The sequence below is a fragment of the Lipophrys pholis genome (assembly GCF_963383615.2).
Source record: "Lipophrys pholis genome assembly, chromosome: 10".
NCBI classification, from domain to species: Eukaryota; Metazoa; Chordata; class Actinopteri; order Blenniiformes; family Blenniidae; genus Lipophrys; species Lipophrys pholis.
Genome location: NC_137640.1, coordinates 13,748,367 through 13,774,372, shown reverse-complemented (window position 1 = coordinate 13,774,372; position 26,006 = coordinate 13,748,367). Strand labels below are relative to the sequence as shown.

General features: G+C 41.6%; 3 protein-coding genes across 6 annotated transcripts; all 3 read right to left on the bottom strand.

Annotated features, from left to right (window-relative positions):
* Positions 1 to 309: 309 nt before the first annotated feature.
* safb (scaffold attachment factor B) lies at positions 310 to 12,673 on the bottom strand. Of its 4 annotated transcripts, none has more exons than XM_080473672.1 (22): positions 12,371 to 12,673; positions 11,983 to 12,079; positions 11,530 to 11,594; positions 11,184 to 11,387; positions 10,843 to 10,899; positions 10,719 to 10,758; positions 9,505 to 9,913; positions 9,147 to 9,190; positions 8,959 to 9,053; positions 8,711 to 8,860; positions 7,834 to 7,919; positions 7,524 to 7,573; positions 7,362 to 7,441; positions 6,918 to 7,060; positions 6,401 to 6,506; positions 4,663 to 4,862; positions 4,408 to 4,582; positions 4,144 to 4,217; positions 4,000 to 4,058; positions 3,621 to 3,678; positions 1,422 to 1,474; positions 359 to 1,081 (listed from the first exon to the last, which is right to left on the bottom strand). In XM_080473672.1, the coding sequence occupies exons 1-22, from the start codon at positions 12,521 to 12,523 to the stop codon at positions 1,065 to 1,067; spliced, it is 2,415 nt and encodes an 804-aa protein (XP_080329798.1). In that variant the 5' UTR covers positions 12,524 to 12,673; the 3' UTR covers positions 359 to 1,064. The 4 variants fall into 4 exon arrangements, 2 of the variants coding, with proteins under 2 accessions (XP_080329797.1, XP_080329798.1); XR_013935735.1 differs by having other exon boundaries at positions 364 to 1,081; positions 4,000 to 4,053; XM_080473671.1 differs by lacking the exon at positions 1,422 to 1,474 and having other exon boundaries at positions 310 to 1,081.
* Positions 12,674 to 13,337: 664 nt separating this feature from the next.
* Positions 13,338 to 21,409, bottom strand: malt2 (MALT paracaspase 2). The gene is made up of 16 exons (XM_080473137.1): positions 20,888 to 21,409; positions 20,013 to 20,179; positions 19,642 to 19,766; positions 19,261 to 19,417; positions 18,993 to 19,180; positions 17,892 to 17,988; positions 17,607 to 17,657; positions 17,007 to 17,093; positions 16,605 to 16,808; positions 16,300 to 16,477; positions 16,153 to 16,227; positions 15,855 to 15,988; positions 15,181 to 15,330; positions 14,904 to 15,061; positions 14,652 to 14,789; positions 13,338 to 14,522 (listed from the first exon to the last, which is right to left on the bottom strand). The coding sequence occupies exons 1-16, from the start codon at positions 21,022 to 21,024 to the stop codon at positions 14,088 to 14,090; spliced, it is 2,481 nt and encodes an 826-aa protein (XP_080329263.1). The 5' UTR covers positions 21,025 to 21,409; the 3' UTR covers positions 13,338 to 14,087.
* Positions 21,410 to 23,268: 1,859 nt separating this feature from the next.
* mrpl54 (mitochondrial ribosomal protein L54) lies at positions 23,269 to 25,691 on the bottom strand. The gene is made up of 4 exons (XM_080474086.1): positions 25,629 to 25,691; positions 25,477 to 25,526; positions 25,042 to 25,198; positions 23,269 to 24,328 (listed from the first exon to the last, which is right to left on the bottom strand). The coding sequence occupies exons 3-4, from the start codon at positions 25,173 to 25,175 to the stop codon at positions 24,196 to 24,198; spliced, it is 267 nt and encodes an 88-aa protein (XP_080330212.1). The 5' UTR covers positions 25,176 to 25,198; positions 25,477 to 25,526; positions 25,629 to 25,691; the 3' UTR covers positions 23,269 to 24,195.
* Between the last annotated feature and the right edge of the window lie 315 nt (positions 25,692 to 26,006).

Genomic DNA, 26,006 nt, shown 5'->3' with positions numbered 1-26,006 from the left:
TATACATTTTCTATGTTGTGACTGAGTATGTGTGAACGTACACTGGAAGGCTGCAAATTAATTGCTTGTTGTGGGATAAGTTGTTTGAAATGAACCACTGCTGGATTTTGATTGAATAAATTGTTTGAGATGAGGAAATCACCATTTGATACTCCTACATGATTCTTTCAACATAAAATATCACTGTAGCATGAACTGTACAATTTCATCAATTTCAGTCAAAAGCCAAATACCCCTAACTTTTTGTGCGTTGTTTCTATCTAGTATTAACTTAGAACCATCAACAGATCTCCTTAACCCCCAAAAAATCAAATGGTCTAATTTTTATTTCAAAGGAATCAAGTATTGGGTCAAACATCTGGTACTGTGAAACAAGGTATTTTATTCAACACCATCCTTAAAATTAAAACATGAGAAAAATGTGATAATTCAAAGTGAATGTGGGAGTAATGGTTTCAATGATGAGAGAACATTTTGAGGACTTTTACAACAGCTGATCAGCCACCAACCATAATATTAATACAATGAAGTTCAGGGCCATAAAACATTTTATATGCACAGTTAACGCATGTGAATAACCAAGTTGTGACAACTAAGGACTGTTCTATCTGCAAAAAAACAAACATTTGAAGAGAATGAAAATTAAAAAAAACTTCCAAGATGCTTCATACAGAAAGGAGGCTGTCGAAGGTAGGTCCATCATCCCAGGTGTCTAACGCACAACTGAATTAAACACACTTTGACTCTCACACACACACGGGTGTGTTATTGGAACAATGCAGGCAGGCATGATTGATAAATACAGAACATAGGTTCACTACAAAATGGTTGATGTCAATCTGAATGCAAACAGTGGGTAAGAGAAATCAATTGTCTTTAGAAATATGCAAAAACAAGACAGTCCCATTCTTCCAGAAGTGACCACCCAAAACAATCCCACTCATATCTTCATTCAAATAGGCATCAGTAGCGTCGACCAAAAGCTCCACTCTGCAGCCCGCCGCCCTGCATCACCTGGTTCTGTCGATTTAGCGCTCCGGAGAGCGACTGAGAGGTGCCTGTGTTCATGTAGCCTCCACGCCTGGTGACAAACACAAAAAGAGGAACCGTTTTAAAAAGCCCTTTTTGCATAACTGATAAGTTTCAGGGTATATGCAAAATGAGACATCATGATTGACCAGTGAAAGAGTTTCTGCTGAATCCAGCGGTGATGTGGGGTGACTTAGCACGTTTACATAGCATAATTAAATAAACTTGTTTACATTGGTCAGACTAAGGTTTGGTCATCCCATTGTAGACTGATAATTGAAGGAATGAACAGCAACAAAATGAAGAAGGCTGTTTAAAAGAGTCATCACCCGGAAATCACATTTTCCTTGTTAAAACATGTATATTGGTGTTGGACAAGAGTTGAAACTTGCCTGAAAATGTGGAGCTTGAAAGCGGCTGAGTTTTTTCGTTTAGGCGCTTTGTTCTAATTAGAATCGCCCACAAGGAGACACAAAATGGGAGATTTTAATTGTGCCCAGTGTTGTCGTGAACACAGGAGGCTAATATCATAAACCCTATTTCTATATTTTGTTATGTTACAATAGATTTTCCAAAATGGATTGAAATCATTTTCCCCCACAATATTCTACACACAACACCCCATAATGCCAACTGCTCACCCTTGCGATGTTTCTGCAGCTTAATTGGAGTCCATCTGTGGTAAATTCAGTTGATTGGACAGACACACACCTGTCTAAATTAGGTCCCACAGTTGACGATGCATGTCAGCGCACAATCCAAGTATGAAGGCAAAGGAATCATCTGAAGACCTCCGAGAAAGGATTGTCTCGAGGCACAAATCTGGGGAAGGTTACAGAAAAAGTTCTGCTGCTTTGAAGATCACAATGAGCACAATGGCCTCCATCATCCATAAGTGGAAAAGGTTCAGAACCACAAGGACTCTTCTCAAAACTGGTCGGCCATCATGGTCATTCTGTTAAGCCGCGGTGCCACCGCACTTTTTGTGCCGGGGTGGGGCGGGTTGGATTTTCGCTTGGTCTCACTGAAAAAGTTGTGGACGGTACGAAATAAACACTACGATTGAGGTAGCGAGCACTGAGGAACGGGACTGCGAGGAGGAGCGACAACACAGCCGTCTGCTGAATGGTAGTGATGATTGTCACGCTCGATTTGCCGGCACTCACAGGTTGTTTTGTTAACTGGGTTTATTGAAATGTTGGCGTGCGACACAGCATTGCAGTCTTTCGACAAGGTGCAGACGCTCCTCTCAGTAACAGGAGAGGAGATTTAGCGGGCGCTGGATGCTGCTGTTTACAATGAGAAATTGACGCTGTGTCACCGAGAACGAGGCTCAAGGCTACTCAGATGGCCGCGGAGCTGCTGCTGGGTGAAGCCGGCCGGCGCCAGCCGCTTCCGCGACCTTCGCCCGACACGTCCCTGTGTCGTTCACGACCCCGCCTACATCTTAACCGTAATTTCTGCGATGGGACCGTGGCTTTAGAGCTCCAGAGTTCTTCTGGAGAGAGGAGAACCTTCCAGAAGGACAACCATCTGTGCAGCAATCAGGCCTGTATGGTAGAGAGGCCAGACGGAACCCGAACGACTCTGACCACGAGAAACAAAATTCTCTGGTCTGAGACAACGATTGAACTCTTTGGTGTGAAAGCCAGGCGTCACGTTTTGAGGAAACCAGGCCAATACCAATCCTTCAGTGAAGCATGGTGGTGGCAGCATCATGCTGTGGGGATGTCCTGGATAGAAACCTGCTCCAGAGCGCTCTGGACCTCAGACTGGGGTGACGGTTCACACACAACCAAGATATCAAAGGAGGCATCAGGGCGACTCTGTGAATGTCCTTAGTGGCCCAGACTTGAATCTGATTCGATATCTCTGGAGAGATTTGAAAATGGCTGTGCACAGACGCTTCTTATCCAACCTGATGGAGCTTGAGAGGAGCTGGGCGAAAAAACTGCCCAGATAGGTGTGCCAAGCTTGTGGCATCATATTCAAAAAGACTTGAGGCTGTAATTGCAGCTAAAGGTGCATCAACACAGTATTGAGCAAAGGCTGTGAATACTTATTTACATGTGATTTTATTCTATTTTTATCTTTAGTAAATTTGCAAAAATCTCCAACTTTTTTCACATCATTATAGAGTGTTGTGTGTTGAATTTTGAGGAAAAAAATGTCTAATTCATTTTGGAGTAAGGCTGGAACATAAAATGTGGAACAAGTGAAATGCTGTCAATGCTTTCCAAATACACTGTGTAAACGTTGAAACCCATGCAATTTACAAATGACCCAAACATTTCATTTTCATTAATCTCTTGAGGTGGAGTTCTCCGCGGTGTGGATCTTTTTTATTTTAGTTGCCAATTGCTAGCTGCTACCAGTTAGCATTGATTCAGCCTGATTTTTTTTTTTGAGCTAAATTTATATAAAATAGGACAGTTTTAAACTATGGTATTCATTGGTCTAAATATGCACAGTTTAAATTTGTATAAATTTTTTTTATATGTACAAAATGAATATTAGATTGTTTTGCACTTGCACCTGTCCATATGGGATTTCTCAATAAGAACAAAATGTCTTTTATTGCGTGTACTCACCCTCCTGCCATTCCTCCACGCGTCATGTGGCTCTGGCCTGGGATGGCGCCATCTCTACCTGGAATTGGAGAACGAACCATTGGGTCTTTGACCTCTGTATTCTAATCAGTCTATTCAACTTGAGGCAACATCTGTGATTTTTATTATCATTAACATACTTCTCTAACAAGCCCAAAAACAAATTTTAAAAACGTGTAATTTGCATTCAGCATTACAGATTCTCATTAGAAAACTGTAGCTCATATATGCCAACTGCTTCCAATTCTCAAAAGGTAAATACTCCCCCCAGGCTTTAAGCTTCAACTGACTACACATCAAATACAATGGAGGTAGTGACAAACCCCACACCCACACACTACACAAGCATGAATGTGCCTACCTTGCCATGTCCTGTCACCATCCAACTTCCTGCTCGAGTCCCAGTCACGACCACCTTCCCTAAACAGAAACATTGTTTTTACATTGCTTGAGGAAAATCACCAAGGTTCAACAGAACTTGGTGTTAACTGAATCCTACATATACCTTGAATTCATACGCTTATCATAGCCTCCACTCCATGAGTCTCTGTTGTGCCGGTCTGATCGGTCTGAGAAATGCTGCAAGAAGAGAGCCAAAACTATCAGAGCAGCTTATCAGGCAGATGTAAATGAATTAGTGTAGTTTTGTAGGCAGCTGGGCACCACAACCACTCGTCTCAAACACAGATTTAAGTGTGCTTCTGCATCAACGGTGCAGTCTTTTGGAAACAACCTGATATGACATAAGACAAAGATCTCGGTTTCTTACCTGACTATCCCTGTCTCCGGCTATACCACGACCATCCCGTCTGTCTAGCATAATGTCGTCTTGAAAACGGCTTCGGTCTCTGTGATCAAAATCTTGATAGCGATCTTGGCGACCAAAGTCTGAGCGGCCGTAACGATCATCCAAGGACATGCGTTTGTCTTGCCAGTCATCCTTCCTAAAAACAGCAAGAATGAGAAATGTCAGTGATCTGATGTGTAACCAGTACTCTGACATTCTCATTATGTAATTATGTACCTGCTATCCAGGTCATAAGGCCTTTTCATTGGAGGTCGTCTATCCTGTTCATAGCGCAGCTGGTCCTGCTGTCGTCTGAGCTCATCGCGCTCCCTCAGGATCCTTTCCTGCTCACGTCGCCTTTCGTACTCTATGCGAAGCCTTTCACGCTCCAGGAACTGACGCTCCATGCGGTCTGAATCCAGGCGCTCTTTCTCAGCCTGAGAATCAAAACATTTATCGTGAACCATCAATCAACACTTGAGGGGAATCCTCAAAGTATCGTTGGAGTAATAAGATTGAGTGATTCAAAAGGTTTATATTTTAAGATATAGAGACCTAAGAGGGGGAAAAAAGTGAACGAAGGAACACTATATTAAAATTGTATTACCAGACCCCTGTTACAATTTTGTTGATTTAAAAAAAAAATAAATAAATAAAATCATCCATATGCACATCAATATAGGCTAATTTCCAATGTGCAGTATGTGCCGGTGCGGTACATGTTTTCGTGAATTTCCACTGAAAAGTTGCGGATGGTATCGAAAGTACCGTACCCAACCGTCACCATTTTTGGTATGCCATGTATACTGTTGCGTTGTTGACGTTGCATAACTGTCATTAGGTGGCGGTTCAAAACCCTGCCTACATTTTAAACTTGCTCTCTGCGATGGGACCACACAATAGAGTTGGGTTTGGGTACGCTTTGCTGTAGCAGCTTATTTTTCAAAACTGATAGCAGAACATGCATTCAGTTATATAAAAGTAACACTGGCTTGTAAGTAGGGATGCACTGACCACATTTTTTCACTTCCGATCCCCGATTTTGGATATCTGCCAATACCGATACCATTCTGATACCAGAGCTCTGTTTGCTTTAATATTACTATTATCGGTATTGTTGATTTTATATGAGGCCATAATAAACTCCTCTCAAACAGCAAGTATGAAATATACAAATGTGTGCATGTATGGTTCCAAAAGGCAACTTGAGGTTAGTATAAGGACAGAAAAGGAAGCAGTACAAACTATTTTTGTTCAATTTGGACAATGTGAGGGTCTGCGTGACATCATCTCATAATAAACTTGTTATAGCTTTGAAACCTCAGAATTACTTTATGATTCCCTGGAACAATTTTTTTAGCAACGGAGCACAATCAGCATTTTTAACGCAGCACGAACGACTGGGACAATTTCCCCAGAGTTTTGCGCGGAGTACAGGGCAGCTTCACGGAGGTCGGAATCGCCTGCTACTGTGTGGATGGAGCTGCTTTTCATTGTTTTGATGGCGCTGTCAGTGTGGTTCTCCTCGGCGAGCTGACGTTTTAAAACGGTGACGCCTGGCTGCAGAGAGGCCGCCCTTCTGTACAACGGCTTTGCAAACATCCACGATAATGTGTTGCTTTGCGGTGTTTTGAGAGTAAAATACGTCCAAACAGCCATGTTGTCATGAAGAGTTAGATAGCCACAGTGCTACTAAGTGAGCCTCCTTGCTGGCTGCAAAAGGTGGAATGGATTTCCTGACTCATTCCTCTGCGTCTCATTGAGACCTGCCTCCACTCAGGAAATCCTTTCCACATGTTGCAGCCAGAAAAGCAGAGCAGCCGGCAGGGAAACACTTGTGGAGTCATTTCAGCAGGCAGTTAAGCACAGTCGTGGCTCATGGATCGGAAATTGCTGCAGGTTGGAAGGGAAATTTCCGGTTCGTGAATTACGTTAGTATCGGACCCATCTAAGTAAGAAGGATTTAGGTCAGTACCTCCAGCCATCGTCTCTTTCTCATGAGGTGCTTCCTCTCCTCCCGTTCTCTAAAAAGACGGATTCGTTCACGCTCACGGTCTGGACGGTTGTCACGATCGCGGTCTCTGAAACAGAAGTGAAGGATCCCTGATTCGTGAACATCAAAATAAACTGATGGACCCAGAGCATGTGCTTACAAGATAACAGGATCAGGTGTAAACCTTATTTAGCACATAGTAAACCAATTTTACAAAGTACTGAACAAGAAACTGCAAGAACCAAAAGACTATTATCAAAAAGTGAATAAATCTATGAAAGACACAATAGCCATTGATCAAAGAATAGAAAATGCATTTAAATCAAGAAATGAGTTGATGTTATGACTTGTATTGCATTCTTGCTGTTGTGTTAATCTTGTCCTCTGGTTCTCTTACTGCAAAATCTGTCTCCCTTTGTTGTGACGTTTTTTTAGTCCAGAGAAACTGACAGAACAGCAAGGGAATCTTTCTGCCCGTCACTGTTTGCCTTATGCTTACGTGAATCTGCGTCTCTCCACCTCCCTGAGCTCCCGCTCTCGCTGCCGCTGTCTTTCCCGCTCTCTCTGCTCTTTGATCTGGTCAAATGACAGGATGTCTTTTGTCTCCTTACTGGATGATTTGCGGTCGCGGCTCTTGGTGCTCTGAAGAAAACAGTAAATGTCACAAATATTAGTTCAGTCAAAATAAATGTTGGTTATACGTGAAGGAAAAAGCTTCCTAATGTGTGTACATAACATGACAATCCTTGAAACTGAAGTACCTTTTCTACATCAACACGTAACAACTAGTCCACACTTTGTACATGAATGAAAACTATAGTCAACTAATATTACTAGTGAGGAGTTCACTTGTTCATTTAGCTGACTAGTTACACACACACAAAAAAGCAGAGACTTAAAATCACAACAGAATCTGAAGGGGGCTTCTGGAATGCTTCCTTACCCTCTCCTTGCTTTTGGTCTTGACGCTGATAACAGGCTCTCCTTTTGACTTGTCCATTACGACAGTTCTCTCATTTCTCGCTGTTAAACAGAAACAGATAACACATGTAAGTATGTTTGGCTCACTAGTGTTAGTTGACAACACAAGCTGGAAATTACTTACCTTTTCCATCTTTTCCTTCTGCCTCAGATTTGTCATCTTTTCCATCGGACCTACAGAAACATTAACAAAAAAGTAGCATCAAAGATCTGCTTCACAGACATTTAAAGTGGTATTGATATCTGACTTTCTTCTTAAACAAAATTAGTAAGTTTTATTTTTAAATTTATGATAAAGTTAACTTAAATACACAATGAAGTTATAATAAAAATGTGATCTAAAAGTAAAAATATATCCAAAGTATAATGAAGATAATTTGTTTTCATAAATCAAAAGACTTCACCAATTAGCAACACTTTTTTAACAGCCTTACTTGGAGTCACTCGAGTGTCGCCTGTTGCCAGTCTTCTTGGGATCATTCTTCTCGGCTGTCTTCTTCCCTGCAGGCTCATTTTTAGCCTAAAAAATGTAAACAAGTTTAATCACAACTGCTGCTAAGTTTAAAAAGCAATTTAACATTCGTTACCCTGCACAAAAATAGTCAACACCTCTACACAAACCTCTGGATAATATGCAACTTAAAAAATAAAAAATAAATTTGTTACAAGCAAATGAAACACAGTGCAGATCAGAATAACCCCTCACATGTTTTAAAGGTGGGGGGACCTGGAGCTTAATTATTAGAAATACTCTCCACATCTGACAGAGGTGTGAGTTGACTGAAAACCTTTGTAGTGTCAGCTTCTAGTTGATCTTAATGACTACAAAGTATGTTTTGTTTATAGCAGAGGTCTCCAACCCTGGTCCTAGAGAGCCCCTGTCCTGCATGTTTTAGTTCTCCCCCTGCTTCAGCATAGCTGAATCTAATGATGATGATGTCATCACCAAGGTTGTGGAAAAAGCCCAATAACGGGCCCCTCATTGCAATCAGTTGTGTTGCAACTGGGAGAGCTAAAACATGCAGGACAGGGGCTCTCAAAGACCAAGGTAGAGACCTTTGGTTTAGAGAGACATGAACACATCATTAACACATTTATTTGGCTTAATCTTTTTTCACAATTTATGGATTTTCAACTGTAACTATGTCAAGCGTGGTGTTATAAACATAGCGCATAATGACAAAGCAGAAAACAAAGTACAGCTTAAAAAAATGGACATTCCAATAGCCGTCAGTTCATTGTTTGGATAAAGCCACCAAATACTAGAAGGGAATTGAACACCATACAGAAAACTATTTGCCCAACACTCACTCGCTCCACAGAGATCATCCTGCCATGCAGCTCAGTCCTGTGAAGGTGGCTGATGCACTTGGTGGCCTCATCTGTAGATGACATGGTGACGAAGCCATAGCAGCGAGCCCCGGGACTCTTAGCATTGGTCACTACTTTGGCGCCCACAACCTACAAATTTTTTTTAAAGAATTGTTCAATGTGACTTTTGGGGATGAAAATTGAAGGAAAATACAGCTTTTGCCAAAGGGATCATTTCAGTCACTAACCTTTCCATATTTGCTGAAGAGCGTTTTCAGATCAGCTGCTCTCGTAGTGGAAGCAAGGCCACTGACCCACAGGTTTCTGCTTGCTGCAGCACCACCTGCAGCCACAATACACAGGTAATAAAATCATTAAGGTAATGTCTATTGAGAACGATTCTGCAACAGGAGAGACAGCATTTTCATTTACTGACCCTTGTCATCTTTTGACTCAGTCTTGCCTTCTTGTTCGTCAGCGCTAGAAACAAAGAAACACAACCATGAGCGTCCACATCTCTGACAGCTTCTACTTTACCCAATTATACATCGTTTAGAGTGATCCACCCATCACGTACCATGGTGCAGAATATATGAACCTATACCCTCTGAAACCCCAATACATTACCAAAGAATGAACATGTGGAATTGGCGAGTGTAAAGAATGACAAATGACAACAGACAAATGCGCAAAACGTTTTTACCTCCAAAAGAGTATCCAAATTGTGCTAGCACAAAGGAGCCAATGCAACAGAGATAACCATTTTGGTTTCTAGTATACAGAAAGCAACAAACCTCTTTTTCTGATCATCGCCCTCTACAGAAGAGGACTCTTTCAGTGTCGAGGCTGAGTCCGCAGCAGCTTTCTCTTCTGTCTTCTCATCCTCCTCACCCTTCTTAGACCCCATTTCTGAATCAACAGTTTCATGTGCGCCGCCCTGTTCGCTTACACTAACAGCCTGCGAGCTTTTGTTTTCAACGTCCAGAGTCTCTTCGGGGACATTCGGCGCGTCCCCAACCTCTTTGGGGTCAGTCTCCCCAACATCTTTGTCGCCGTCCATATCGCCAGAGGCAGCTTCGGTGGGCACACTGACATCCTCTCCGGTGGTGGCGCCTTGTTCTTCTTCAGGCCTCGTCTCGGGGCTCTGGTGGTGATCTTCTTTAAGCGGCTCAGATAAACAAGACCCGGCTACTTTGTCATTTTCTACGGATTTAACAGGAATAGAATGGCACAGAGTTTAATCACTTCTGAAACACATCAATGGTTAACGAGGAACTGGCAAGGCCTGGATTAGGAACGTCATGACCACTGGCCTGTGCTCAAAGAACTAAGTATTAACACGGTGAAGTAGAGCCCTAATGAGAGACTGGAAGAACACTCAAAGGCTGGAGGGAAATCCAAGCAACTAATTGACCCTATGTCTTATTTCTCAAGCTGAACCACTTCATTCTGTTCACCTGATCCGAAGCAGAGAAAGAGTTCTGAAGAGAGCCACAAGCTCGACAGTGCAGCAGTCGAGGCTCGCTGGAGTCCATCTTCTTTCAGCCTTCGGCTTTTCCAGTGTTCATTTGTAGTGACCAGAATTTCAGCTCAGTCCAGACGTTTCATATCCAGCCGATATCTGACGCAGTTGATATAAAAAGTCGGAATAGTTGCTCAACTTTGAGGGCTCTTGTTTGTCTTGATCTTCTTGTAGCAACCTAAAAACACTGCAATCACCTGCAACAGCTCAAACCTCCCTAAGCTTGGAAAGTAATTGCTGACATTGTGCGTCAAAATGTTAACCACGTATAGCTCAGCAAGTGAGAACAAAGAGTTACAGGACCAATATTGGGAGCTTATTTACAATAAAATATGGTTAACCAGATCTCAACACAAAGACAGCAACTCTCCTTTGAGCTTCCAGTCTCTCTTTCTGGTAGAAACTAAATTAAGTGTTTGCATTTCCAAGCTCAACACTGTAAAAAGAAACACCACTGCCTTTTCATGAAACCATTTTGTACAGTACCTGTTTCTTCTTTCACGTCATCTGCATCCGTCTCCTGAGCCTAAAAAACAAACAAAACAATGCCATTAATATGTTTGCAGTGCTTACTTCAGTCATAGGCTCACGAGTTTTGCTAAAATCATACCATATTGAGTGGTGGATCCATCAAAATGTCGTTTTCGAGCAGCTCCGCTCTGTCCATCTGTTGGAAGTATAGAGATAATTAAAAAGTTACAAGAGAAAACCCAAGGAGAAAGGGAGGCAAGTCTGTCTTTAAGCACCACAGTCCTGCACAGCTTTGACTTGTCTGTGCTTCAACACCCATGATACTTATCAAGTGGCTCGAACAGGCTTCCTGCAGAGCTTCATGATGACACATAAATTCAGGTGTGTTGGAGCAGTATGAGATAGAAAACATGGAGGACTGTGGCCATTCTGGACCAAGTGGTGCCTATCCCTGCTAAAGGTACAAGTTACTGCTCTGACCTCTGGATCTCTTCCTTCATCTTCTGACTCATAGCCTCTGGAGCCTTCTTCGTTCAGTAGTGCGTCTTCATTTCCATAGAAGTTTTCATTTTCATCGCCGTCATCTCCAGGTGGTACTTCGTTGTCATTCTCCGTCTCATCCAGAACATTCATTTCAAGGATGTCCATATCCTGCATGTTCTCATGATCTTCTTGCAGATCGTCCTGATGAGGCAAAGAAGAATTAAGTTTAATGTATTTGAACAGTAAAACAGAAAGATCCCAAAACCTTTGCCGTTGTAGAGCATCGGCATGTAAATATTTATATAAAACATTATAATTATAGTATTTTTTTAAACACACTTACATGTCCATCATGGGAGTCGTCCTCAATATTGTTGTCGTCTGGTTCATCATTTTCTTGCCGGGTATCTGAGGAAAATATGCTTCAGTTTATATCATGTTTCTTTTAGCGTTCAACAAACATGAAACTACAACGAATTGTAACAAATGTGTGAATGCAATTATGCACTTGGCTGCAGCTGATATGCATTATCCTTATGACCTTGTGTGCTTTGTCTGCTCTGATGTCAAAGACGAGGCAAATTGGCTCATATTTAGAGTTGCCAGGACTAAACAAGCTGACCAGTAGGGATGTTTGGGGCAACAGGCTCGGTAACAGTTGAAATAGTGAGGTCAGGCGTATTTGGAGGCTACAATACATGTCTGAGCGTGCATATTAAGACGAGTATGCAGTACTGCTTCCTGCAAACACACACAAACCAGAGGTTTGAAGGGTTTAGTGGCGCGCTGACTTCACCTTTGGCAGCCCGTTTAGGTGTAATGTTTGCCTTTTTGGGGTTCGACTCCGGTGTAACAACAATCTCGTCCGGATTTCCACCCTCTTCTTCAACTGCCTGTTGGCGGATAGCAGGGAGAGAAAAGCTTTAGTGAACATGAAAATAAGGAGAGGATTAGAGTAATGCGGGCGTTGAGTCAGCACGTTTGGCGCAACCATCAGTTAGCATTTAGCACACGCTCCAGGCCAATGGGCCTGGCGAGCTAGCAAGCTTCGAGCTAAAAAAACGGTTTCATCCATGAGGTTAATCCACGAGCACATTAAATCCACACATTTTGGATGCAGGATTGAGTATAAACACAAAACATCCTACTACTGATATTCGGGGCTCAAACAGCACATTTTTGACCTTTTTCAGGCGCTCCAACAACATGCTCTTGACGCCCGTTGTATCCAGGTTTCGTTTCTTCAACTCGGCCTTCAGGTCGATGACTCTCAGCTCCGACAGTTTGCGGACCTCAGCCCCCTCCGGGACCTCCACCTCGGCTGAAGGGTCAGACATCGTTTTTGCCGGAAAAGGAGTCACGCCAATGATTTGAGTCGCTCGTGCAGCACCACGTACGGACGCGGTAGACTTTCGCAGAACTACGGCAAAATGGACGAAAGCGAGAGCCAAGCAGCGGCGTCACAGCGCATGCGCGCTCCGATGGATAGCTTATTCAGCGCAGGACCGAGGCAAGGAGAGAGCCAGAACCAGAGGAGGGGAGGGGCGGTACCAGGACAGGAGAGGGACAGTACCAGAGGAGGGGAGGGGCGGTACCAGGACAGGAGAGGGACAGTACCAGAGGAGGGGAGGGGCAGTACCAGGGCAGAAGAGGGACAGTACCAGGGCAGGGAAGGGACAGTACCAAGGGAGGAGAGGGGCAGTACCCGGGGATGAGAGGGATAGTATTAGGGCAGGGAAAGGACAGTACCAGGGCAGGAGAGGGGCAGCACCAGGGCACAACTGAGGTAGGACCAGGGAAGGACCAGAACCGGTGCAGGAGTAAGGCAGGCCCACACTGTAAACCTGTTTAAGTTGACTGTACTTAAAAAAAATGTGAGGAAACCAGTTGCCAGGGACATGAGCAGGCCGGGGCAGGACCAGGCTGGGAAAGGACCGGGCAGGACCAAGACAATAACAGACTGGAGAAGGCCCGAGGCAGGACCAGGACTGAGGAGGATCCGGCCACGACCAGAGAAGGATTAAGACAGTATAGTTATACTCAATTGAATGGGATTAGAGTCACCAAGCTTTATGAAAAGGAGTGCTTACTCATGGAATTAGAATGGTAACAGAATAAAATAGAATAGAAATACTTTATTAATTCCAGAGGGAAATTCTTGAAAAAAACATCTTTATTTATTAGAGTTGGATGGTTCAGTCTTCATGACAATAAATATTCACATTTATGTGAAGAGGCTCAGATAGTTATTAACAATGACACATCATGCAGAAATATCCATATTGAAAGATACAGCATTATTTTTGCTGCATCTCAATTTATTTAAATGTTTGAAAGTCTGAACACATCTCATAACAAGAACGAATAGAAACATTATTGATCAATGAAAGAGATTACTTGTAAAAATGCTGCCTGCCTTTGCCCATCTTTAGCTGGAGTTGGCTCCAGTGCCCCGTGACTCTAGGCAGGATTAGGCAGTGGATAAGATGGTTACAGGGAAGTAAACACCATCCCACCTAAATCGCCTTTCTGCAAGTCCCTACAACACTGGAAGGCTCTCAGGGTGCTACAGCCCACTGCTCAAAGTAAATGTAACATACTGAGAGGCATAAGAATAATCTCCACCCACCTCACCCATCTTAAATCAACCTAAAACCTGAAAAGTTTCAAATTCTGTTGTTTATATACTCATCATTACTATTTTAGAACATGGCTTACTTGCCAATTCTGTGTTGGTAGGTAAGTCCCCATAAAAATGATTGAACTACACTTGTTCTAACAGATCACCTGTACTGATTTGGACCTGAAATGTATTTGAGCTAGTATAGTCAGCCATCTATTGTTTTAAGCGTTTATTGTTACATACGTTATTTATAAGTGCATCGTGATTGACCAATGTGTTTAGCAGGAGTGGAAATCGTTGGTGTCACTGAATTTGTAGTTTGCACCATTTCCTTGGCCATGGGGCAAGCTTTTGCTGGCAACAAGAGGCCGTGGAGCCTCAAATAAATCTGGACAGTCGGTCTCCTCTGGTACGTTCACACTCCTGGATGAAGTCACAGAGCCCAAGTGGGAAGAAGATGCCCTTCCAGTATGTGTGTAATAAAAAGCCGAATCGACAGAGGCAAACTCCCCAGCAAAGGAGGAGCACTCAGAAACATCAAAGGAGTCAAGGCTGACGGATGAGGAGCCCGAGCTGCTGTGAGAGGGCCTGGGCTCATGGAGGTTGAGTTTGGAGACCAGAGGTTTGCCGACTGTTACAGTTTGTTTTTCTTGTATTTCATCATCCATGTTGGAGTAGGTGTAATGAAGACAGACAGTGAATGTGAGTTCCCTCTGAAGAAAAGAAACAGCACATTGTTGTATTTAGCTCACAGAATAATATGCTGGAGAAGTTTTGACTTGACAACATACAATTAAATTATTTGCACATTTTCTGGTATTTCAGAGGGAGAGGAGTCTGACCTTCAGTCTCTGCAGGCAGCGGACACGTGTGTAAAGACTAAGAACCTCTGGTGAGGGAAGATCTTCTGGGAACAGCAATAAGCTGCCAGCTTCCAGCAAAGTCTCCTGGTTACTCTTCTTCAGATCAACATCTACATCCTGCCAAAGCAACATGGAAGCATAAAAGTTCAATACGCGGATTTGAAAACGTATGTACACTTTGAAATGATAAATGACTCTAGGTCACAGATAGAAAGATAAGACTGGACACACCTCGGGGAAATCAGTGAGCTGAGCTGAGCAAGAAATAATTTCTTCTGGTTTTTCAAGGATCCGAGTGTAAATGACCATGACGTTGGAGAATTCTGCAGCAAACCCCAGCTGAACCCTCACTCCACACTCAAACTGGAGGGAATCACTTGGCGGAAGGACTATAAAGAGAGACATTTGAATGAGGTAACTATTGAGGCAACAATGTTTAAAAAAAAAAAAAAAAACACGATTAGAGGTGTATTTATTGATTTCAGTTATGTCGGTTGAAATAAATTACCATGAGCAACAGCCCATTGCAGGTTTCGTGCCGAATATGAAGCAGAACATTCGGTGGCCTGTATCTGATCTGTGAGGGAACGTCTTTCAGACAAATTACTCCGCAGCTCTAGAGCCTGCCTCCCTCGAGTGAGCACACAACGACCCATATCTGGAAAATACAGACAATTTTATTATAAAATATATAATTCACACATAAACAGTGCAAGTAACCAGTTTTAAATGGTAAATGTCATTCGTATGTAGAAAAATCACAAAGTAACTAACATGCTTGACTTTTAGCTGTTAGTGTATAACTATTCTCTGAGTGTACTTGGTTGTTCATTATCGCAGCCTGACACTCCAATGTCTCCAGTGGATTCAAGGTGAAGACATTTCTTGATTTTACAATATTTGCTGAAGACAGATTCTTAGCAAAACAGCATCAGTTACTTAACATGAGTAATATTTGCAAAACGCTATTAGGTTAAAGCATTTCATTTGAGGATGTATTATATCAAATGCATGAATGCTCAAAAATAATCGTTAACATTGATCAAGTATGAAATATAGGCTGCATGTGCAAAGTGATCAGGCACACATACAGCTATCTGAATTTCATACAGTCCAATAACTGTGCTAGTAAATAAACTGGCTACATGGACAACAGGCACCAGCAAATGTTGGATAGCGTACCTTCAGCAACTCTGTCTAGCATGGCAGTGACCTTTTCATCTTCACAAACTCGTCGTTTGAGAAAGCTTATGAAGATGCCATTGGACACCTCCCTCTCCAGCTGTGCCACCTCATACGCTTCAGCATCAACACATCTGAGCACAAGTCGTTATGCATGAGTGAAAAAGAATTGTAGTCTGAAGTGGCAGGTCTCAAATATGATATATGTGGTTTTAAAAGTAAAAAATACATGTAATTCAAAAGAACATGTATTCCATAAGACATGCATGCATGAATATTGTGATAATAATAGACTTACGTAGCATAGCCAAACACTATGTTTGCTGTAACTTTCAGCAGTCCAGGTTGGACAATGACATCATCATAGGGATTTCTAGAAAACAAAAGATGTAAAAGAGACAGCAGAGACTGCATCAAATTTAATAACATGTTCAAAAATCCACACCTTCTGCGGCACATGTCCAACAAGAAGACGTTGAGTCCGGTCTCTTTCTGCTGCATGCTGGTAAGTATATTCTGAACGCAAAGGCAGTGTTCTGATGTGAAGGAGGCTGGTGCATCGATGGGCATCATGAAACTGTTGCCGTAGTTCTCATAGCCATGGCCAGCAAAATAAAGCAGGCCTGCAGGAAAATGGAAAAATAAATGCCAATGAATTATAATGGTAGAAACAGAGTATATATTAGATAATGTAGCATAATGTAGGGACCTGGAACACAACAACTTGTACAAAAAGAGGAAAACACCAACCATAGACTCCCTTGTCCAGCAGCATTAGGAACTCAGTGACAGCGCTGCGCATTTCTTGCCAATTGAGGTCGAGCAGAGAAACCACCTTAAAGTCTAATTGTCTGAGAAGGTTGGTCAGTTCATGAACGTCTGCCATGGGAGCACATAGCTGCTTGTGGTAGTGATAATTCATGTTCCCAATCAGGAGAGCGACTTTGTCTGTGGCTGTGGACCAGAAGACATGGAATGAAGAGATAGATTTGCATTTATTTACATGTAAATAAAAGCAATTATGGCGCACTGTAGTTTCTAATAAACTAAGCAATGCTTTTTCTGGTTGTACATTTTATCTTTATGTTTTTAAATGACTTTAAACTTTATTTAGCAGATACAATGTGGTAGCATTACTTAAGTAGAACCGACCATAGAAATTCTTGGCTGATGACTTTTGTATCTGTTGAAGTGGATGAGCTTCTCGTCCAGAGGTAATTCTGGGGGCATCCTGTTCGTCTAGCAGCATCAACACGAAAAGATAAAATTAAGAGTCACATCATGGGTGAGATCACCTGACTATGGGTGAAGGCAATGTACAACCTGGACCGCTCACAAGTCCATCAAAAGAAACAGACCCTCACATTAATGCCATCAGGGCAATCAGGATTTACAAATTAAAGTTGAATACATGTTTTGTTGTAGGGATTTTTGGGGGTCAATGGAAACTAGAGTAACCAGAGTATCCCATGCATGCACAGAGAAAACATGTAAACGCCACACAGAACGGTCCCCAAGCGCAGAGCCCAACAGCTGTAACCATTACGTCACTTTGTCGCTCATAGCTCATTTAATTTACCATTAACCTGTCTGTAAAACATAGAAATCACACAAACATCTTACAATTAGCATTTCTATTGAAGAGTTTGAACATTACAAGTCACAATCATTTGCACGCACAACAAACCATGAAAATGACAGAGGAACTATAATATCTCTGTAGTTCCTGTTGAGAAAAAAAAAAAATCACACCTAAACCACGATCAACTTCCACCCAAGTGGCTTCAGTAATGGAACTGGGACCTGCATGCAGATAACAACATAAAATAAACCTTTATTAGTCCAACAAGTGGGAAATTGCAGAATGAAAAACAAATATTCACTGATGCATCTGCTGGGTCAGACTTACTGCTATGTTTTATGGCCTGACCTTCAAGTGATTTACTTCTTCACATTGAAACAGCAGGGTTTCACAGTTTTTATTCATACTTTTACCTTCTAAAATGAAATGCATTAAGTAACGCCAGTGGGCCTCACCGATGCTGATCGCTGCTGTGTTGCTCCAGGCCTCATGATATAAATTGAACACTTTACATCTGTACCGTCCCCTGTGAGCTGTGGTCACACACGGGATCTGCATGATACACAAGATTACAAATGATCAATTACAAACCCTAATGTCTACGTGAAACTGGCCAAAAAAGTTACCATCTGAGGCAATAAAACTAATATGCATGTTTTTTTTCCCTTTCACTAATAAAAAATTTATATTATTTGAAGCAAAAATTAATGTTTTAAGCCATCACACCTTTCATAAATATCATCCAACACACAGATGAAAAATCAACTGCTTTGGCTGAGCAAGATTTGAGGAGCCCAAGCAAATCTCCTACAATTGGAATGACTAGATAGAATCATAGATACAATTGGAAGGAAGTTGAGGTTCATGCACGTATAGACAAGCAGAGTCAAGGATCAATGCACCCAGGATGGTTGCTCCACCACCTGAGCCGCTACAGCCCTCCAATACAAGTACATTCAAGGCCAGGAGTCTCAACCTGTGGCTCTGGAACCACCTGTGGCTCTTTGGGCCCTCTTTGATGGCTCCCTGAAGCTTTCACAAAATTGTATATAAAAAAAAAAAAACTCAAATATATTTTTTTTTAAACTGCAAAAACCACCACAAAAGGTAAAACACAAAAATTGCCAAAACTAGTGAAATGGAACAACTGAAATAGCAAAACAAAAAAACTTGTAATAGGGCTAAAAATGTCAAAAATTGCAAAACTCATTAGAAAAAGGAAAAAGGGGAAATAAGACAAAATGTCTAAAAGACTGAAAATGGATTAAGTAGCTTAGATGACTACAATAACTAGAAAAAAAGAAAAAAAAAAAAAATATATATATATATATATATATATAAAAGAAGAAGCAAAATTGCAAAAACAGTCAAAAAGGCTAAAATCACTAAGTGCTCTAATGGGAAAAAAATATCCATAAAGGCTGAATCCATAAAAAATGTACAAATATTAAAAGAGTGTCATAAGCTAAATATATAATAAAATACCCACCATTTCAAACCTGAGGTGGCATTTTTGTATGAATAGTAAAATCCTCAACTTCTGTGGGTGCACTTACTTTCATTAAGCATGTCTTGTGTTGTGGCAGGACCTCTCCATTGCGGTACCACGCATACTGGGCGGGGGGGTTGGCCTCTGCTTTGCACTCCAGTGAGAGAGTGTCACCTTCAGACACTGCCAGTGACTGAGGCTGGATTGTGATATTCAGACCACTCACTGCACCTGGAAACAGACTGCTGCTGCAGCCTGAGAGGACAAGACATTGCATCACTCCCGACCAGCTGGAGCAAAACAAAAAAGAGAAGACCTGTGTTGGATTTAAATACCTGGACTGGAACTATCAGAGGGGACCAAGCCAACTTGAGCCCATTGAGAGAAGACGCAGTTTTCTCCATTGTTGATTCTACAGATATAGTGACCCCGGTGGACTGGACCTAAAGGATACAAAACCAGTTCTGGCAAACCCCCTGCCTCAGCCAAAATCTATAATAAGAAAATAAGGGTGGTTATCTACAGTTTACATAACAGCTTATAGGAGAAAAGTGTAAATAAACAATAATGAAAAAAAGGTGCTGCACAACTGAGAAATAATATCAGAGTGGAAGACCTACAAGACAATCCAAATTTAACATTTTGATAGTTTGATCTGCACTATCACTTTGTTTCTAAATGCAGTTTTTTGTGAACAAAGAAAATGTTGAATTGACCTCCTCTTTGCCTCTGAACCACTGGTAGCTGAGTCCAGGGGGGCCGGAGGCTCTACAGGTGAGGAACACTTTGCTCCCAGGTGCAGCCCGCTGGGACTGAGGCTGTAATGTCACCTGAATCAGCTCTTCCATGAAAACATGGAACAAAATTCAGGTCAAATTAACATTCATACTTGTAAAAAAGTATTTTCAGAGTATTTTCATGGTGTTATTATTGTATAACCTATTGTATAAGCTATTACCTATACAATGGACACTGAACTATTGATGTCATAGTTGATCTACTACTATTAATTATAGAAAGAACCCATTACCCATATAACTTTACACACTGTTGATAAATGTATCGCAGTCCAGCCTCTTCTTTGTACCTGTGTTGGTGAGTAACTGCACAGCTTCCTTGTGGCCGATCTTTTCGAGGCAGTGGAGCAGGAAGTCCAGGGAGCAGGACCGATCGGCCAGCCAAGCCAGGAGGGTGCGTCCTGGACTGCCTGCAGCACTCAACACCTGCAGGGAGCAGCTGGTCAGGTCCCGTTCACTGCAGGACACATGTGAGCGGATTTATCAGACAGCTCTATCAGAATGGACTTTAAGAGATGACCCTAGAATCATAGTTTATAAGTGTTAGGTGGGCCACGCCACTCCTAGAGGGCACCAGAGAGCTTCAGGGCTGTGCAACAGCATAGAAATCTCTCATGATAAAACCATTATCATTATAAAAATTATCGTTATTAATAATTGGCGAGAGACAAAGCATAGCTAATCCATCCATCCACCTTCTGTGTCATTTTAAGTAATCAATCAAACATCAAGTAATCAAGCATTTGAATTTAGCACTCTTGCCTCATAGTGAGGGGGTCTGAGTTTTAATACTGGACAGGCCTTACTGTGTGACATTCACATGTTCTCCCTGGGTGTGCAAGCATGGTTAAATTGGTTAAATTGCCCTGCGGTTTGTCTCTATGCCTATGTCCTGTGATAGATTGGCGACCTGTCCAGGGTGTACCCGGACCTTATCCAGTAAATAAAGTGATGCCTGAGGGAAAAGTTGATGAGAAATGTCTTGAAATATCACAATAAAATGAATAAAACTACTACTACCAATAATAATAATAAGCATAAAACGATTTAGCTGACATACCAGACATCAAGTGAATACCTGTTGGAAAGTTTGTTATTGTCTGGGTGTTTAATAAAGTTTCATAAACAGCCTCAAACGCGGCATGGTGCGTTCAGGGGTTCTCACCTGCAGCAGAGATTCGGGTCTTCGGACGCGGCTTTGGCGAGCTGCTTCCACCCAAGAGTGGCGTTATCCAACATCTTCGACAGCTTATTCAAGACGCCTTCTCTGAGAAAACCGATGTTCTTTTTCACTCCGTCCATCTTCGTATCCGTAAAATCGAATAAGCATTGACAGGGTCACAAAGCGTAAAGTTTATTCGCGGCTGAAGGGGCAGGAGACACCCCTCCACACCCCCCCTCAAGCACGAAACACCGCGTCGGGTTTTCCCAGCAAGAGTGTGACGCGGAGGAAAGTCCACAAATCCTACTGGAGAGACGAACGTGTCTTATAAGAGCAAAGCTAAAACAAAAAAGGACTTTTACTGAAGTGAACACGTTGCTCATAGATCGACCCAGGTACTCCCACTGACATTCACATGGGCGCTTGTGAAGGAGGCATTTCTGTTAAATTAAAGATGCAGCACTTACCGCAGTGAGCACAGGCCTGGACAATAGGTAACAGAAAAAAAGAGGAACAGGCAACCGCGCCTCTGCCAATGATGAAGTGCGTTTTAAACTTTGTTCCCCGGTTCATTTGCTTCTCGTTTCGGTTCCTCTTCCCAGGGAAATTCGCAGAATGCGGTCAAAGAGGTCGTGATAGATAGATAGATAGATAGATAGATAGATAGATAGATAGATAGATAGATAGATAGATAGATAGATAGATAGATAGATAGATAGATAGATAGATAGATAGAATGTTGTTTGTTGTGGTTAAAAACCAATATAATTTGTCCTTTACAAAAACACCCTAGAAAGTCAAAATAGACGAAATCAGCTTGACTTTTCACAACCACCCTCCTTTCGTCCCTGAATGACAATGGCTGTATATACTGTATATGAAAAAGGGTTACCTTTTGAAATAAAAAAGATAATTTTAAACAAATCACTTCAGGTATATCAAACACAATTCAGATGGTTTTATTATTTCACGCATTGTTTTCAATGTAAAGGCCCTTTTACACACAACAGCACTATGGTACTTTAAACTGAGCTGTGAGCAGCTCTAATAATAGATATATATAGAGAGATAATATAACTTCTACTAACAAGGACTAGGACTGCTTGCAGTGTGACCTCAAAATGCTGCTTTTTAGAGGAACCGAAGAAAAAACGTCCTCATTTTCATGAAGGTGAACTATTTTTTTCATTATTCATATTATTTAGTTTGACGTCGCTCGTAAGAAAGGCTTTAGGGTTAAAAACTCTACAGTGTCTCAGCAGAAGTTGACATGACCTTCCCGTACACACACTAATGCCTAACCCACACATAGTGCTCTCAGCAACACATTAACTTTCTCAGATAACACTCGCCACCACAACAATGAAGGTTAAACATCAAGGAGCCCCCGTGACCCAGCACATGAGTCTTCCCAAAATAACTATTGATGAAGAGTTAGGGAAACACTGTCTAAGGGGCCCGTCGCCAAAAAGCATAACAGCTCAGTAATTTCATGGTTCATGGTTTTTTTTCTTCTCACATCTTCATGGTGTTAACAGCTCGAGACTTCGGCCACGGCCAGCCGAGGAGACTTTATATCTGACTCCATCTCAAGCTGAAATAAATACGTGACACGTGGTTGCCTCCTCTCCTCTTTCTAAATCTGCACAGGCAAAAACGTAGTCATTTTTTGTGTGTTAAAATCTTTGAGCGTGGTTATGTTTCACATTGAAAATAGGATGATAAATATTGTGTTGACACTGGAGTTTCTAAGACGCAAGATGCACTATTTAATTAAAAGATCTTTAGGTTATCTTCACACCACTGATTGCAGAAAAGAGATGATGTAAAAAGAAGTTATATATATATTGAGCATGGCGAGTCACCTCTACATGAAGAGCCATATTTTGAAAATATTAAAATCCTAAGACGTCTTTGAGTAAACCTTACTAATGTTTAACCTTGAGACCCCACTTTTCAAAATAAAAATAACATGGTCACTCTGTTAATAATCATTTTATATATATATATATATTACTTTTTGACTTTATGCTTATAGGGCTGTTTCATTTCATGATTTAAATGTTTTTTAACTGTGTGTGTATGTTGTCAAATTGTGTGACTGTGGTCCCGTTCATTAACCTCACAGACGGTGAGGGGGGGAGAATACCTGGAGAAAATCCATACATGCTTGGGGGATCATGCAAACTCTACACAGAAAGGCCCGGCACAGATTTGAACCCGCAATCTTCTCACTAACCACTGTTCAGCGTCCTGCAGTCAATCTTGACCTAAACTTTTCAAAAGACTTATAAAAATAAAAGCCCAGATTTGGTAATGCAGTTTGCTGCAATTATGAGAAACCCTTTGTTGTTCATCAAATCAATTAAAACTGAGTCACAATCAACACTTTGCAAATGATTCATATTTATTTGCAATAATTATGAGAAGTAATAAACAGTGAAAGTGAGTTTTCAATCATATCAGTTTGTTTTCCTCTCATTACAATTACAAGAGGCATTAAACCTGCTTCTATCATGAGGTGGTGTAATGTGGGTTATTTGGAGTAAAGCACCTCAGACCAAGTTTGGGACAATCAACCACATGATCTTTTCTCAGTTTCACTGACGTTTTGGAAGCCGTTGGGATCATATCATTAAATTCCATAGTCAATGTCAAAAAACGAGTTGCTTGTTTTTGTAACTTAAACAATAAATGCAGTGAAAAACATATTTAGACGTTAAAAAAGGGAACAATTGTGACATTACAACCTGTTGTACCTCTAAGCCATGCTCAACTCAATAGTTATTCCGTAATCTGCTTTTCCAGACATGATGTGAAACAGAAACTACTTTTTCCAAGTGAAACTGAAGTCCCTTGGACTGTTGAAACCCTCTCATGTAATGTGTTTGGAATCTCCTGAGATGTTAAAAATGAGACCCAATGAGGAGATAATCTTCACTCCTGGCTCCAGGGAGCTTTCTTTTATTTACCAATATCCTAAGATGTCCGTGTTTTGCTGAGAGATGATGGGAGGGTTTAACTGACACTATGTTGGAGGAAAACACATTTTAATTCTCTAATCTCACACTTAGGATGGCACCCGCCTCCTGTCCTTTACAAGACCAGTGAGGAGTTTCCTGAAGATTATTCTTACTTTTCACATGTCGCCACAAGAGAGCAAAAATGCCAGTGAACACACGGCATGATTCTTATAATGATAAATGCTATGTGGCAGAGTCATCGAAAAGTGTTATTCCGGAAGTTGACATCAGCTCAGTCCAGAGTGTGAAGCCGTACAGAAAGAAGCACTCTGTCAGGACGGTGAAGGCTTAGAACTTCTTCCCTTTATGTAATCTGTTGTGGCGCCAAATGTTTTCCTTCCTCAGGCGTTTCCAATACTCCCAAGTGTCTGAGTCCAGCTCGTGCAACATTTTGGGCAATCCCAGGTTCAGCTGGAACAACCTGAGCAGGTGATGAAAAAGGGAAAGCAGATTTCTGTCAGTACCGCCAGTACAACTGTACACATTGGGCTCTCTTTTTGATGCTGTAGTCTCGAGCACCGCTCCAACGTGAAGCACCATATTTGAAATGCATTTGCTCTATTTGTGTGGACGGAACCAGAGCGATAATGAACACAGAACAATTACTGGTCTTACCCTATAACATAATCAGTCGCTACTTTATAAGGTACATGTCTACAATCGAATTCGATCTTCAACTATCCACAATTTTGGACCTCAAAAAGAGGTAATAATGTCTGGCGTTATCGGTGTCACTTTTCTTGTGTGACGGCGCATCAGTGTGCATTTTACTGAAAATATTGCTAACAATTTGACAAAACCCTTCAACATACATAGAAGAGGCAGAATATTGAACATCTCCCAATACAATGCAGTCCAACTTGACAACAATTCGCCATACAGCCTAAAGAATTAGCATGTGGGCAAATTAGAAAACTAAGGTATTACAATTGTAAAGGCAGAATTTGTTGGATGGCTGAATCACATAAGATGGAATGGGTGCCCCTTATTAAGTGGCTGGTGATTGTTGATTTTTAATCAACTGTGTTCTTCCTAAAACAAACCAGGCTACAAACGTGTAGTATTGAGGAGGACCCAAATGCAATAATAAAACAAAACTGGTGACTAACTCTCGAAAGAAATGTATTTTCTCACCACTCAGGATATTCCTCGGGAGGCTTTAGCTTGGGGTCGTCGCCTTGCTTAAGGATGTTGACTCCAACTGCATGAGACGTGAGCCTGACAGGATCTTTGCACACCTCTGGCCCTTTTAACTCCTCTTTCATCATACCTTTACCCTTTCCTTTGGACGCTGAAAGTAAGGCACACATTTATTGCGTCAATAATAACAGTGAAATGCAAAATATGGTTAAAATCAAGCACACTTTCCAAAATAATGTGAAATGAATTAGCTGTCTGAAAAAGATAAACAAGTTTGACTCGGAAGAAATGTCTAACAGTGATTTGCAAAACGTGTGTGGTAAGCTTGCCATTTTAATATGCAATCATACGTCTTACTTTTTTTGTAAAGTATTGCAGATTTCAGTGCTGCACCGTCCATAGTTATCATTACATGTCCTTTTTACTTACCAACTTTCTTCGCATATCCGCACGTCTGTCCCCTGTGGACGATGCTCGTCCTGCACAGCAGCGAGGTGGACTTACTACTCACACATTTAGATAACGAAGTGACACGAAATAAACTAAACGCAAACATATTTCACTGTAATGTTTTGGGTTACCTAAATAACCGAGCAGACCATGCTACAGTTTGACTTTCATCGCTCGTGCAGCTTCCGCATCCTGTTTGTGGCTTTGAATGAGAGGGAGACGCTGCTGCCGCTGTGCGGATCGGAGGGCAAACTGCAGAAGGGGCGCAGTTTCAATTGAATCCGCACGGTGGCAGCACTAGGACACGTCTGACAGCTAAAATAACACAGAGAAAAGAACAATTTTCAAACTCCATATAAATAAGCACCACTGTGCCAATTCTTAATGAATTACAAATCTTAAAAATTAGCTTGTAAATGCACCAGAATGCCCCACCTGTCCATAATTATGAGATAAGTTTCTCTATTAACAAATCCGATTTTTGTCTTTTTTCAGAAAACCAATATCTC